Raw genomic sequence first — 16,236 nt, forward strand, 5'->3', positions numbered from 1 at the left:
AATTAATTGCTAAGCGTTCATTAGCTACCATCATACCTAATTGAGATTAAAAAATGAAAGTTGTAGGATCTTTTTAAGCAGGAATTTTTTTTAATACAAAGGATATTAACATAATGTTCGACATTCTTCCGAAATTGTTCTGTTTAAATCCAATGGAAAAAGCAGTAAATAATTTATAGAATTATATACAAATTTTAGAAGAAAAATTGATAGATAATGAGTTAATTTTGAAAATGCTCAGTGTTACGACCGTTCGCGGAGAGACGCGGTCGCGAGGAAAACGCGTCAGCGAGAGGCGTAAATTCTCGCTACGATTCGATGAATCGACGCCGCGAAGTAGTCGTTCCCCTGTTTCGGTTAAGATAACAGAGGTGGTTGAATGAATATGACACAGTATAGTAAGTTATATTTCACCGTTTATTCCACAACTTATAACGAAGGCAGTTACACTGGTGCGTATGTACGAGATGAATGAGTGACTGATCTGCGGGTGTGTCTACCCGCTCGAAGGATGTTGACCGTTCGAAGGATGTAAAATCAGTACCGTCTTGGGAGACGATGCTGTCTCGGAGGAAAGCTAAGGGTGGGTGTGTCTAGCGCACGGGACCATCGGATTTGTTGGTGCCGATGTTATTTAGGAGAGTGAGGGAATAGGCTTTGTTTCTAATTGGTTAAACGAAGGGTCTCAACCGCCCTCGAGAGAAAGTGGTTAGTGGGAGGACAGTTGCGGCGTACGTGCGAAAAACCAACTTTCCTTAGTTAAGCCGTGGTAGACAATAGTCTCGAGAAATTCCTCGGAAACAGATGTTTGTTTGAAGGACCTTAGCAGGCAAGTGACTCGGGTTTATGACGGATGCTTAAGGCTATTGAGGGTACGCCGTACGGAAGAGCGGACATCTGGTGTCCGTCTGGCCCGCGGTGTGTGACCTGGGCCAGGCAGAGAGTCGCCCGGCGTAACATTCAGGTTTAAATGTTACTTGAAACAGATCGAAACTCCGTCACGTGTTCAATTAGAAATAGTAAAATTCTGATTCGCGAAGAGACGCGAATATTTCCAATCTCGTTCCTTTCGATCCTCCGACCTGTTCGTCTTAAGCGCACAATCTCCGTTATACCACCTTTAAACAATGATTCTAGCAACTAGAATCATTCGATCGTTAGAATCATTCGCGTACTTATGAGACTAGCCCCTGCTTTCAGTTACCGATTAAAAAGACATACTATTGTTCGTTGCAAATATCAGCTATCGTTCCTCAAAACCTGAGATTCTTTGAAATATTCCTACGCTAGAGATTCAACTGTACATAATTGTTCAAGGCTACAAGTTAGTTCGATCCTCGTGATGCAATGGATAATAATTCGATCGTCTGGAAAATAATTCTGGACGAAAGAATTCTCATTTAATCCTTGACGGTCGATGATTTTGTAAATCATGTACGATATCGTAATCAGGAATGAATTCTTTTATATTTTTAATCTTGAAATTACACAGGGCCAATACATATTAAGCTGAATCGCAAATAAATATTAAGGGAGTCTTAAGGAGTTATAATATCGACATTTCTTATCAATACGATAGTGATATAATAATGTGATATAGTACAGAGTGTTTCGTAACTGATGATTCTTCGTATTTGCGAGAAAATAAATTTTGAATATGTTTCGTGAATGTCGTGTGAACACGAGTTGACAAAGCTTCAGAATTTCATTCTCTCGAACGTCGTACGAAAATCTCTCGTTCTATATTTTCAACAGATCCTTTCACATAGTATTATTCTGTACCACTGGTTATTAACCATATTAACTAACCACTGGTTATCACAGTATCAATTACCAGACACCCTGTATAATACAGAATATTACTTCAAATATCCGTATAATGAAGCATTTCATTTTCTATAATTAATTATAATTAAGTTCGGCTGTTAAGGGTTAATACATTGTAACATAAGTGATCGTTATCTCCTAATTATAGGATGGAGTTAGATTAGACGTATAACGATGAACGAGGATCATCGAGCATTAATGTATTTAATTATAGAGATATTTAGCAGTTTATTTTTGTTCGGGGGATTCGTCGATGTGTGTGCAAATAAAAAGTAGAATTGTTTCTTATATTAAGGTTTATGGAAGTTTTATTCGGTGAATCAATCTTATGGACGTGAGTGTATACGCGAATATATACGTGAGTGATGATTATGAATACTATGAATAGGTTTCTTCAGATTGATTGCGTTGTTATTGGCACAACGACGAACACTGATCGTCATACGATGGCACGATTTGCTTACAATATTCTTTCCTTTCTTTTTTTCTTCTTCCTAAACCATAGAAACAGTCAATTAGAGTTATTTTTTTTTTAATGTACGTACAACTCGTTTTAGATAGATAAAAGTCCAGCAGTTGGTGCTGAAGAAATTATAACAATAATTTAAAAAGTCTTCAAGCTTGGATTTTATTAATATTGTACGTTATTTAAAATCGTACAAAAAATATAACGAATAGATAAATAATCGTTAAAAATACGTGGATAATCGTTCAAAAGATATAAAACTGTTTCTTTTCACAAAGAAAAATTATCTAAACGTACTATTTTTTTAAATAAGATTTTGTCCAATATATTCCAGTAAAAAATGTTAAAAACATTAAAGGAATCAAAAATTTAAATCTCCCTAATTTATTATTTACGTAATTAATAAATTACGTAATTATTAATTTACGTAACATTTTCGATATTATTCTACGTAATATCTTTGAATATCAAATTAGCACCAACCGCTGAACGATTCGAACGTGCGTAACGCAAGTGAAAATTAGCATTAAAATTATAAAAGCTCTTAAAAGATAATAATAAAAATTATATAGGAACACGATTTCTAAGCTCGCTCTTTTTAGAATTAAGGCTTACAAATTCTTAAACGTAAACGATAAAAATAAAAATTAATGTAGGAGAATAGAAAAATAATATGTTCCGATTTTTTCTCGTACAAAAATCGTCAGACTGATCCGCTTGTAATATTGTTACTTCTAAAAAAACACGAATCCTCCTTCGTGTTTTTTAATTGAATTATTATTAAAAATCAGATAATTATCGTTCACAGGAGTGATAGTGTTGATGTCCATTGAAGTGTGTCTTATGGTAGCAAGGCAACGACCAGAAATGTTGGTCCCTTCCGAATTCTTCGCCTTGCTTGATAGTCTGAGGAAGATTCTGGCCGACAGTTTCCGGCAAGAACAAAACCAGTGCAGCGCCAAAAAAGGACACCGTGCTGATAATGAGCATTGGAAATCCCTCCCAAATTGCAGCCTAATGAACAAATATTAATTTATATGAGCAAAGGTTAAATACCATGAAAATCTGGTCAAAGTATTTCTCATTTAAAAAGTTTCATTAGAAAGTTTCAACCAATATAGTTTCATATCTTAAGTTATTCCATCATTTTTTATTTTAAATTTCAATTTTTTGATTAAAGATCAGTTAAAGAAAAGCGTTGGTTGCAACTTCCAAAACGGGCTTTCTAGAAAGTGAGAAATATTTTGATCAGATTTTTATAATATTTAACTTCTTCAGGAAACAACTTGTTTTAAGGTAAGAAAAAAACTATTTTACATTATCATGAGAAAATTTACATGAGAGCTTTTTCATAATTTCTAATAGCGCTTATTGTATCTTTTGGAATAAATTAAAGAGAAGTTGAACGTGGATGTGCTTAGCGGTGTTTCAAAAATGTTGTAACAACAATAGTAGTATAAATATTTATTTACCGAGTCAGTGATATATGGCGCCAAAGAGTGTGCAACTATTCCGAAAATATGAATGAAAGATACGCCCTGCGATCTGACTGGCGTGGGCAGAGGTTCTGCTGCATACTGAAGACCAACATTGGCTGCCATGTTCAGACAGAATCGCGACAATATTGACATTACTAATTTCGCGAGCACTGGGGAATAAATTAAAAAATACAAAATTAATCCTGGATACACAATACTTGATTGTAAGTTTAATTAAAAATATAGTCCGATCGAAGCTTAATCAAAATTAAATTAAAATTTCACACAAACTTTAAACTTCTATAAATCTCCAAATTCTAGAAAACCAACATATAGAAAATTATTGCTTCTAAAATGTGCACACCTCTTTCAATTTCGCCACTAAATTAATTCCTAATAATTCCTAAATTCTAGTTCCATCAAAATAATTATTTTCCAAGATTAATACCTTCGAAGTTGCCAAAATTCTTTTACATTCATCATCAACTTAATTTCAGATTTTTCTCAATAATACGTCATTATAATCGTTTTAATTTTACTTTAATAAACAGATCGATATATTTACTGGAATGCAGCATAAGTTCAGCGATACTGAGTACACAGGTCATTGCCATCGTGAGAAATCCGCAGAGTCTACGACCCCATCGGTCGAGCAACAGGGCGAGTAATAACCCAGCTGGAAGTTCTGTGGCACAGGCGATCGAGAACGACACGAACACCGAGCTCTGGATAAGTTTTAATGAATACACGTGATCGTCGAACGAGATCAGGGTAAAACACCTACAAGATTGTATCGGTTATTTATGAAGGTTTTATCGCAACATGAACTCGTATCTTATACTTGCCAGAATGCAACTAGAAGAATAGTGTTTCTCGCCAACCGTGGCGTTTTGAACAGATCGAGCAGCGTCGCTGATTCTTGAATTTTGTCCGGTGCCTCCATGTTACTCTGCAAGAATTTATTTCGAGAATAATTAACGAAAGATATAATACGAGTCGTGCCTTTAGCCCTTACACAGTTCAAAATTCATAACACACTGAAAAGAAATTTTATTTTCATTGTATTCGTCATTAATAGATAGCACGAACAGTGGCACTTTGCATTCTGTTTTATGGAATTAGTCGGCATGGCTTTTGATATCGAGATTTATTAATATAATGGGTGGTTGGTTGATTAAATACTTTTCTGATCCGAAATACAGTCGGGAACAAAACTAAGTGGATTAGTGGAGAAAATGTAAAAATTCATTTCAATCATTTGCTGAACTATCTGCATATTATTAGAAGGAAATATAATAAATAAAACTCAAGTATATGAGGCTGATACTAATTTGATTATACTTTCTTCACATCTATTTCCATTAACTATAGCAGCTTATTTTTATCCCCGATTGTACTTGTAAATTGTAAATATTTTATAATTTCTATATAAATTCCCAGATTTACTTCAAATTTTGTACGAGATCGATATAATACCACAATGGAATCGCGACAGTCAAGTTTCATTTCATATTTCATTTTTCATCGCGTTTCATTTTTAAAACCTGTCTATGCATGTTAAAATACATTCGCGAGTCTGTGTGTTTTCGACGTGAATCAAATATATCTGTCAGCACAGATTCAAGTACTGTACCGTATGATTTCGCGTAAGCTTTCTAGAATTCTATTTGATCGAACTTACAACTAATATATCGTAAATACGCGAGTCTGGATTTCTACGATTGATCCTAGCTATTCTCCGTAGTTTCTCAACAACCTTGTCCATCATCCCGTTGGAAACGTACCAGCTTGAACAGAGCAAATACGAGTGATATGGATCGATAAGTAAATTTGCATAAATCTCAAAGCGCAAGTTGAGAATTCGAATAATCGAACGATTAGGAGTTTACTTACCGGGCGTTCTCGGGAAGAATCCACGGTGTGATAGCGACAGATAACAGCGGTATGGCAGTAACGTAAGTAAAATATCTCCGGTTTGCGATATAATAGGCTATCCATGGTAAAATTGTACTGGCCACTGCGATGTAGTTGTAGGATAATTGTAAGATTATAAATATAATTCCGATTTTAAATTAATCCGTTTACTCTGCAAACGTGAATTTTCCGAGTTTGAGCTGGTCCGTATAACAAAAAGCGCTACATAATACACGTGTTTTGCTTCTAACGTATTTAAACGAATTACGTGTTGAAAATTTTGTGATAATTTTCATTTCGAACGAATATACAGAGTGGTTGGTAACTGATGGTACAAGCGGAAAGGGAGTGATTCTACGCGAAAAAAGAAGTCGAAAATATAGAATAAACGTTTTTCGTTCGAGGCTTTGTTTTCGAGAAAATCGACTTTGAATTTTCGCTCGATACGCGTGCACTTTATCGCGTCTCGTTATAACGGATCTCACTGTAGATCGTTGTCTCGATGGAAGAATTAAAAAAAAAAATTTGTATTCTATATTTTCGACTTCTTTCCGCTTGTACCACCAATTACCAACCACCTTGTATAACTCGATTTAAGAATATCAAGATATAACTATCCTCGACGACATGAAAATCGATGAAACGATCTTTAACAATAACAAAATCAATATATTCATCTCTGGTGGTGGCAAAAGCTCTTGAATCAAGAACTCGAACCGTATAGTTCAATCGAGTACAGCAACGTCAAAATTATCTTCGAGGAACAATTCATCAAAAATTTCTCACGCAACATCATCTTTCACGTAATAGAAACATTGACTTCATACTAACGTTATCTCTCGCGTGACTGAAACATTGGCTTATCGGTCGAACCTCTCGCACTTTCTACTTCGTAGAAGGCTTACCGATAATCAGAGGAATGTTGATACAGTTATCGAACGCCAGTCCAGTGAGAAACCTACAGACGGCGAATGACCAAAAACTATTTGCGCTGGCAGTGAAAATGGAGGCAAAAAGGGCGATACCATTGCAGAACATTAAAGCTGGGATACGACCCTTGTGATCGGCGATCCAACCGACTAGGAAACCACCGATGATGGATCCGCAGAAGAAGATGGCCTGCGCCGTTGATACGAGGTATTCTCGGTCGCATACCCAATCTAGCTAATCACCAAGGTTAAGAGTTAGTCAGCGAAAAACCAGATTCATATTTTTCAGAATATAATTTTAATCCTGCTGCGGTCTTCGAATTTTTATATCTCGATTCTGCTCGCAGTTCGATGAATGAAAGAGTTCTTTATGCTCTGAAAAAAACGTTCGCGTAAAATCGGAACGAGGAATTATCCGTACTAACAATTATCGTCTTATACTTTCTTTAAACTTATGAAATTTACTATAACAAGGTTAGATTAGATCGGAAATGACCCAAAGAACGCAGCAGAAGTGTAAGAATTTCGAAGCATGCGATTCAGACAACGATGTGAATACTTCACCTCAGTTCCTATACTAGGATATGGAATCTGCGTAAAATTATACTCCCATTGAGTACATTTTATCGTTTTGTTTGTTTGGAAGCCCGATGAGCTCAGGCTCTTATCGCTCTTCAACAGCTCTGTGAAGTTTACGTCCTTCCGTTGACATTGTTCGTAATAAGGATAAACGTTCGTCACTGGAATCGCTATCTTAATCCTAAACATCCCATACGATAGATGATTGATCATTTTAATTATTAAAATAAGAACCAAAGTCCAGACAGAGTAATCCAAAAATATCTTGTATCTTATCGTGAAATTTTTCTACAATATTTTCTAATAATTTTCGAAATGTTCGAAAATTCGAGAAATTCCAGAAATCGCGATATCTCGCATATTTTTCACAATATTTTAAAGTCACTTTCTACGAACAATCAAAAATATCGTTCAAAGTTTAAAGGAGCTTTCGTTGCTACGTATATCTCCTTTTCTTTCTTTCCTTCATTATACATACTTACCTCTCTTCTTCGGTGAAATTCGAGTTTACTAATTCGTCTATCCTGCACCAGTGTTCCGTGGGAATAATCGTAATGAAAAATTGCGAGAAATACAGAAACGTGTACGTCGCGCCATAAGGTAGTAACGACAATAACAACAGCCATTGATATCTCCCGTAGTCACCGACATACGGCAGAACATCATCGAAACTTTCCAATCTTGGTCTCAATCGAGTCGCTTCAGTGGGCAATATAGAGTTACTCTTCTCGTCCTTCATTTCGCTGAAACAGAATCCATCCTTGATTTCCTGGCGTAGCAGTATAAAAGTCGTATAACAAAGTTTTCAGTCTTCTAGTCTTTGAAATAAATGTCATTCGGCAGTTCCTTTGATGTTTCACATTCTGTAATTCCAATTACAATGCTCCTTTCCTCTCCCACAAACAGGAAATTATTTTCTGACAGAACGCAGGAACAATCTTACCCGTCATTCACGTTTTCCCCTTCCATAGTTCGAGCAGCAAAGTCTCAATTATGATTTTAGATTTTGAAAGGCAACGGAGATGAAAGAGGAGACCCGATATGCTGATCGAAAGACGTTCGGAAATGAACTGAAAGAACGAGCGAAGTCCGGCAACTGTTCGCTTTGTTTTCGATTCGGTTAAACGTTAAATTAAGCGTAAGTGTTTGCTCGAGTGCCGGCCAATTACTGTGCCGGGAGTCAAGTGAATCGTGACACGCGACTCGTTCAAATTGAATTGCATACGAACCACGCTCGCGAGATCATCTTTAAAAAGGGCTGATTCGGTATACGCGGCGATGTCAACGTGATATCTACATATCTGAGGAAAGTTTCGACGAAAGAAATAGCCTCGAGTGCTGGTTAATGGTGTTCGAGTTATCGTTTGGATATCGATATTATAGATTTGCAAATGAGATAGAAGAACCGAAGGAAAGTTTGTCGACTCTGTCATATTTAATTAAATGCAGGAGAAAAATTGAATGGAATAATTTTCTGATTAATATTGTTTGTTTATTACTCGTAATCCTCTTACCCGGCGACTTAAGGGTGACTTCCGGTTACAGTGCTTAGCTAAACTAAGTTTTCGATCAATATATTGAACTCTATTGGAAAATAACCGAGAAAATTTTAAGCCATCGAAGGCTAAGAATAAATGAAATAATTGAAGGTTTTTCAAACCTGTTTTAACACTAATATCAGGGATATAAGAAGATGGTACTTCTGATGTATCAACGCAATTATTTGATTATTTACCATTCGTTAAAACAGACGGTCTTAGGGACTGAGGTGGTTAATTAGATATTGAAAAATTAAGAGAACGATTTCCAAGTTAAAAGTAAAATAATATATCGATCTTTCGCAAAATTTTTATATCAAATTGTTCATTTTCGTATCAGATAGAGCAAAAGGTTAAACTGATATGTTTACTTGAAAATGGATTCAGGGAAATTAATCATTTGCCAATTAAATTTAAGCGAATACGTGAAACAATATTATCATATGGAATAAACACGGAAACGAAATAGCTGACAGAAGAACCATCGATTTCGAGACATCGATTAGAATGACTAATGTCATTGTCAGGAGCGAGAAAGTGGTCGAGTGCTCGAAATAACTGACCTGTTTGGAAAATACGACAACGAGAAACGTTCGTGTCTACGAGCCATCGTGTCTACATAATAAATACTTGCGTGTGTACGTCTACACAAATGGCGGCATTTTTAAAATAAAAAATAGAGTATATTACCCTTGATCGTCCAAACGAAACAATTGCTTATAATTACAAGACATTTGATACAGTACTTTGAGAAATCAATATGCTACAATTTGTTGGAAACATTTAGCTTGCACATAAATCACATATGAGCCAAACTCACGCGACTGATAACGTTACATTGCACTGAAACTGAGGACTCGATCGATTCTCAAAATTCCAAATACAATCTTTTAAATTAATTTTCACTCGTTATCAAGAATCCAATCAAAATTTTTTTTTCCTAATTTATTAGTAACATTCTTAGGTAGAACTAATAATTATCGCTTCTCTTTCATAAACGATTATCAAAGCGAAAAATTAAATTCAGTCTATAGAAGAAAATGAATACAGAAGTTGAAACCCTTACCTGTCACCAAATGATTCTTCTATGTCTAATTAACGATAGTCTCACGACGTCAAAGTGAAACTCCAAACTGATCGTTTCTCGTTGCTCTTTGTTCAAAATATCGATCACGATTAATCAGGCACTACCAACCACATCCACTAATATCACTGTCAGATCGATTAACAGCAAGTTATGAAATTAGTAATTAAGGGCACCCTCGATCAAACCATTTTTCTCTCTCAACGTCACACTAAATCATGTCAAATGTATCTTTCCGTTCCAAATGTCGTCGACTAACTTCCAACGAACAAAATGTCTCAATACACTAAGTTCGATACCTTCGTGTTCTTTCTGGAGATAACCGAAGAATTTTTCCGTTATTGTAGCATTTTCGTTGCTGCTTCTTAATTTAAAAGTAAAGAAATAAAATTAGTTTGAAAAAGCAATTAAAGTAATTCACGTGGGTTTCTTTGAAGACGGCGGAAAATCGATGATAAAACGAAATAGAAATAGAAATAAAATAAAATAAAATCTGCGATTAAACGAATAATTAATACATGTTATTTTGAAAAGGAAATTGGCGATAAAATAGGCGAAAAACAGTTTCTATTAAAAAGGTTATACAAATAATCAACGCAGTTTGCTTCGAAGCAAAATTAGAATTGGCAATCGAGCGAATGATTGACGATTTATTTGGAAAAGTTAGCGGAATCAATGACTAAACAAGCGAGATTTCGTTAAACACACGATTTCCTTCGTAAAGAAAGAAAAAGTAGATTTGTTGATTACACGAATAATCGCTGCAGTTTATCTCAAAGAAGAAATAGCGCGGATGGTCAAACAGGCGAGAAACAAGGTTTCTCCGGGAAAAGAAAATAAAATAGCTGATCGAGTAAATAGTAAATACAATTTACCTTGAGAAAGAAGCAGACTCGAGCGATCAACACTGTTTCCCTCGAAGAAACGCTAAAATTAATGGTCAAACAATCAAAGTAAGTAATTTTTCTCGAGGATAAAGTAGGATCAGTAGTTAAATCAACAAGATTGTTACAGCTTCCCTTTAAGAGACACTATGATCAATATTTATACAGGCAGTCACGGAATCTCCCTTTCGACTGATCCAATCATTGAGTGAAACGATTGTATTCGATGAAATTTTCCTCGAAGATAAAGCAGAGTCGCAGATCCTTACGTAAACGACCGATCAAGTTTCCACGGCAATAAACCTAAATTCCCTGGCTAATTGAAAATATAAAGGAGACACGACCACATTTCCATTTAAAGAAATGCAATTGTTAGTTAAACAACGATAGGATTTTCTTATTCGAAAAGAGAGGAGAAAAATGTCCGATGTTCACGAAGTCTTGTACAAATATGAAGGGGAAACCGGCTCGCGTATCGCTGATATAGAAGCTTGCTTAGCGAAGACGAACACGATACTCGGTGACACGTGTTTGCCAATAAAAAAGGAGAGAATCGAAGAGAAACGGAACCAAAGGAAGAAACGTTGATTGACAGTGGAACCGGCGAAACTAGAAATAGTTTGGAAAACACGATTTTCCGATCGCGAACATCGAGGACCACGTGCTCGCGTTGCCATTGATCGAACTCCATTTAGGTTTGCGGCAAATCGTCGCAACAGCGACGTTGGTAGAACAGAGACACAGAGTTCTTCTGTCTCACAAAAAGCAAGGTGCATACATATGTATTTCCTTGTTTCTCCAAAGCATAGTGGCGCCACGCCGGAAACCGGTTGTCCGAAGCCAGCCAAAGTTTTCAATGGTGTTGAAATGAATTGTATTGTCGTCTTGTCGCGTACTAAAATTGCGATATATGGACGGTGTTAAAAATTGACGTTGAAACACAACTGATTTTTGCAATTTAAATAACGGATGTATTGAAACGAATTCAGTGGATTTTTCAGGTAAATTTGTCGTTTGTTTTGCCGGGTTTGATCTTGGATCGACTTTAGTATATTTTTCATATTTAATTGAAATGGGGAATTGCGTTATGTTATTTGTTGATACTCTGTAGGTTAGAAATGTTAGCATCGTTATTTTAGAATTAATATTTACAAAAGGCATAAATGTAATTGAATTCTAAAGAGGATTAATTAAGAATGCTCAAGCTTTTTGTGAGATTGGTTTTTTCTTGCAAGCTACCTCTATAAATTAGACCTCTCCTGAAGGGACACGTAGTTTCGTCAACCGGTTTCTTCTAACAAGATTCGTAGAATTAGCTTTTTGCGAAGGGACTGATTTATGAATATTGTTTCTTCTGAAAAGACTGCTTTGTTACCATAAAAAATCAAGGACAGGTTTTCGTAGTTTATATTCACCGAAATAGTCACACACACAATAATTTCGAACAGTACGATTAACAAATTACTAGATATGTCTGTACAAATTTCACCTTACGCTCGAAGATACAAGCAAAGCGAAAATTAAATTTCCAAAATCAAATATCAAGAACAGTAAATAACTATATGCAGAATATTCTTCTAGCGAAAGACAGACAGTCTCTACTCACTATGTACATACGAAGAGAAAGATACACACTACATTCCAAACACATGTCCAAACACAGGAATGACCTCGTAACTTACATAACACCACAACTGAAGAAATTACACCATATAACATTGAATGTGACGGATGTAATATGGCACATCAATTATCGAACAAAAAGTTTCATAAAATTCAAATTAAAAGAAATATGGGATCGCGAAACACACAACGGGTGTGCATAAGTTATGTACGTAACTTCCAACTTACACACATGCAATAGGTTTAACCGTTACTGGCGTTGATAATAACAGAAGCACAGTCATGGATCCGTTACCATGTCTAGCGTTGTTTCAACGAGTTTCATTCCCACTTGATTTAGTGTCGCTCCTAACCGCTGGTTCGCGCAACAGAGAAGGATAAAATGAACCGCGACAGATATACAATTACATACTTACGTACTATATGATTCAAAGTCTATAAATAATATTGTAGACGGTATAATTAGAGGCCTTCTGTACTATTTCCGCACGCAGTAACGTCCTAAACGTATACACGGAAAACTTTAAATCGTAGCACAATTGAAGCCAGAAGAAATTTTAAAGTGAGCTAAAAAATGAAAAACAAGCCGAAGATTCAAGAATAACAGAATTACACTGGAAACTCTATTTGGTGGGGGGAGGGAGGGGGGTGCGTTTGAAAATCGATCGCGTATTACGCGGTAGGTAGTAGTTGACTGATATGATTGGAGTAATAAATGTCATTACGGATTATTTGATATCACTGTAACTTTTTGAATAAAATTCAATGTCAAGATTTATTCATTATCGATACTTATCTTGTTTACAGTAGATTGCAGAATCGAGATATTCTGTTCGTAATTTTTTATGAAAATGTTCTTCGCTTTGATAAAGAATTTTTATTTTTAAAATGATATAAATGTGATATCTCGACGATATAAACGATGCTTTTCTTTATCTGTATATAAACTAAGCAACTTCTAGTTTTATAGATTTTTACACAAAGTTCGTCAAAATCATACGTAAAAAATATTTTCTTTAGATCTTGTACCGATTTACTGAATTACATATAGTAAATCATGCTAATATTTAATAACTAAATATAACTAGATATAAGTAATTATATTAAATAACAAACGGGATCACAATATTGTTTATGGGTACAGAGACCTTAGAAAAATTATGATCGTAGTCACGTAATTACATTGGTTCCTCAAGAATCCTGTCTACCTTGATAGATCATTAAGCAACGTGACTGGAATCGCATTGCGTCGTCGAAGGAAAATTTTTTATCTTTACTTTGTTGTATGAAAATGCTTTCACTGACTGTGTAGAGGTCGGACTGAGGGAAATCTGTGTTCGCTTCTGGTTTCCATAACAGTAGAACGATGGATCTTGAATAATAGATACATTTCTGTTATGTATTATAAACACGTAACTAAAGAGAATTCCATAATATTACCCAAAAACAGTTCATTCAATTTTAATTTCTGACTAGAAGAGACGAGAAATTTGCTAATGGAAAATTTTCATTTTTAAAATGCTTTACATTTATTAATACTCTTTTTTCGAAAACGATACTTATCGTACCATCTAATACTCAAAGATCAAAGCCTATCACAGTTTTCTGTTCCATCTTTCTTAAATGCTTAAAATATTAAACCTAAATTTAATATTTTTTATCATTTTATTAACACGAAATCTGTTATTAATTATTTACTGTAATATCGTGCAAATATTTCAGTCTTCATTTTACCATACTAATACATAATGATCGTGATCTATCTTGATCATCTATCTTTTCCAAACTGATAATGTATTCCTTCATGGAATTTACCAGTTTCACTTCCTTATTGTTCATTTATCACCTAGTATCGGTAACAGATTATGTTATACGTGTTTCGTCGGCAAAACAAACAGAACTAAAGGATCTAAGAATCGCTCAGTAAGTAACAATGCGATTATGGCTGATTTCAGACAATCTGCGGCATTAAATTTTCTCACGTTGTCTCGTAACGATCGTGATTTTCCTTCTGATCCTTCAGATTAAACGTCCTTGAACATCGTTAACTAAATCATGAATTTATAACGAACCCCATTTTTCATTATTTTTTAACAAGATTCCAAAAGATATGAAAAGTAGACAAAACGGAGAGTTTATCTGAACATAATATTTATCGAATAAATCGAAATTTTATTACACGTATTTAAATATTTAAATAATCTATCATTCGAGTGTGTAATTTGTAATTATAAAATTTTATAATTCGTAAACTCGTAGAAGGCAATTAAAAACTCATGAATACACAAGTGTGTGTCACTTCATGTATGTACTTGTTGTATCGGGTATTTATGACATTCAAATAATAATATCTACATTTAGCTTTCGAAAATTAACTTGCTAATACGAAGCGTATTTACCTTCATATTTTATAATAAACTTAATTATTTCGTTAGCAATGAAACATGTGCGTCTCGCAGAAATGTAAAAAATCGTAGACAAATATAATGTTCCTAGTTTTACTTAACTTCTTAATTTTATTTACAATGATTATTGTAACGAAGTGTCTTGAAGTGGCAATAACTCAAATTTAATCCAAGTTTTACGAACACATAATCAAACTCGAATTTTATTCTTTAAGATATAGTTCATTCGAGTAACTCTGAAACGTAATTAATTAAAGCTTAGAAACGAAAGATTAAAAACATTTAATCCTCAATGGTGTATCTATTCCACTCTATATTAATGTAGTATCGTGGACGAAAGGCCTAAGAAATATCGGGCGAACTATGAACAATGTCGCGAGAGCCGAGGCGTCGTCGGACCCATCAATGTGTCATCGGTCTTTTCCAGTGCATAGTTTCGTGGAAAAGACCTACGTGACCCTGGCCACGAGCGCCTGCAGAACACGTGTGCGGTGGGCCTAGGAAAAAGACAACAGAATGCGGCAACGGCCAGAGCGTTAGTCGAAAAGCAGAGTGCGAGTCGAGGAGCCGAGTGCGAGCTGAGCGGAGACAGAGGTTGCGAGTGGCGTTGCCGAGAGAGTGTGGATTGCGCTGTTTTCTGTGCGTTTGGCGTGAATAGTTCAGGTTGAACAACAATCGTCTTTTTCTGTCTGATTAACATCTCTATTGTCCACTCTTTGTAAACACATTATATCACGATATTACATATTTTTGGGGGCTCAGCCGGGATTGGACAAGACAGACAAAACGAAACGATTTAACAGAGCTATTCGAGCTAGTTGTGAATTTACCGGTGCGGTAAAAGACGATATCGTTGACGGTTTAAGTTTGTGTAGTGTGAAAAATGGCAAACGTCGGGGACGAGCGATTGTCGGGTGAAGAGGGTTCGACGCTGGAGGAGCTGAGGAGTAAGCTCGCGCGAATGGACCTCCCTATATCGGGTGCGAGGTCAGTGCTGATTGCAAGGCTGAATCGGGCGTGTAGGGCTGGACAATCGTATCGTAAGGGATCGACGGGCGGTGAAGAGCTAACCGGTCAACGAGATTTAGAAAATGTACAGAGAGCTGAGCGTGATTGTAACGAAGATGAAGATGTTGAGAAAATGAATACGAAGGAGTTGAAGGAGCGCCTCGCTAGTTTGGGTTTAAAAACGACGGGAAGAAAAGTAGAATTACGCGCACGGCTACAAGCGGCCATGGATGGTAACGACATATCGTCGGAAGAAGAAAGCGACGACGAAAGTGAGGATGAAGATGACAAGAAAAACGCAAGAGGATACAAGAGAGATACGCGAAGGGTGCATCAGGACCGTGACGAATGTTGTCGAAGGGCATGTGTTGGTTCGACACTGAGTTTTAGAGACGTCGAAGATGCATTAGAGTCGTTTAGTGGCAACAGAGGTGAAAATGTCGAACGATGGTTCGAGTCGTTCGAGGAAGTCGCTGATACGTGCATGTGGTCGGATGGGCA

The 16,236-nt window shown here is 35.9% G+C and overlaps 1 protein-coding gene across 1 annotated transcript; it reads right to left on the reverse strand.

The window, feature by feature from the left end:
• Positions 1–1,445: 1,445 nt before the first annotated feature.
• Positions 1,446–12,678, reverse strand: LOC126875908 (carcinine transporter-like). Its single transcript, XM_050638791.1, has 10 exons — positions 12,551–12,678; positions 7,676–7,936; positions 7,179–7,374; positions 6,572–6,849; positions 5,665–5,805; positions 5,453–5,558; positions 4,617–4,720; positions 4,337–4,551; positions 3,766–3,941; positions 1,446–3,307 (listed from the first exon to the last, which is right to left on the reverse strand). Exons 1-10 carry the CDS (start codon positions 12,604–12,606, stop codon positions 3,089–3,091), a joined length of 1,752 nt encoding a protein of 583 aa, XP_050494748.1. The 5' UTR covers positions 12,607–12,678; the 3' UTR covers positions 1,446–3,088.
• Between the last annotated feature and the right edge of the window lie 3,558 nt (positions 12,679–16,236).

The sequence above is a fragment of the Bombus huntii genome, unplaced genomic scaffold, assembly GCF_024542735.1.
Source record: "Bombus huntii isolate Logan2020A unplaced genomic scaffold, iyBomHunt1.1 ctg00000060.1, whole genome shotgun sequence".
In the NCBI taxonomy this organism is placed as follows: Eukaryota; Metazoa; Arthropoda; class Insecta; order Hymenoptera; family Apidae; genus Bombus; species Bombus huntii.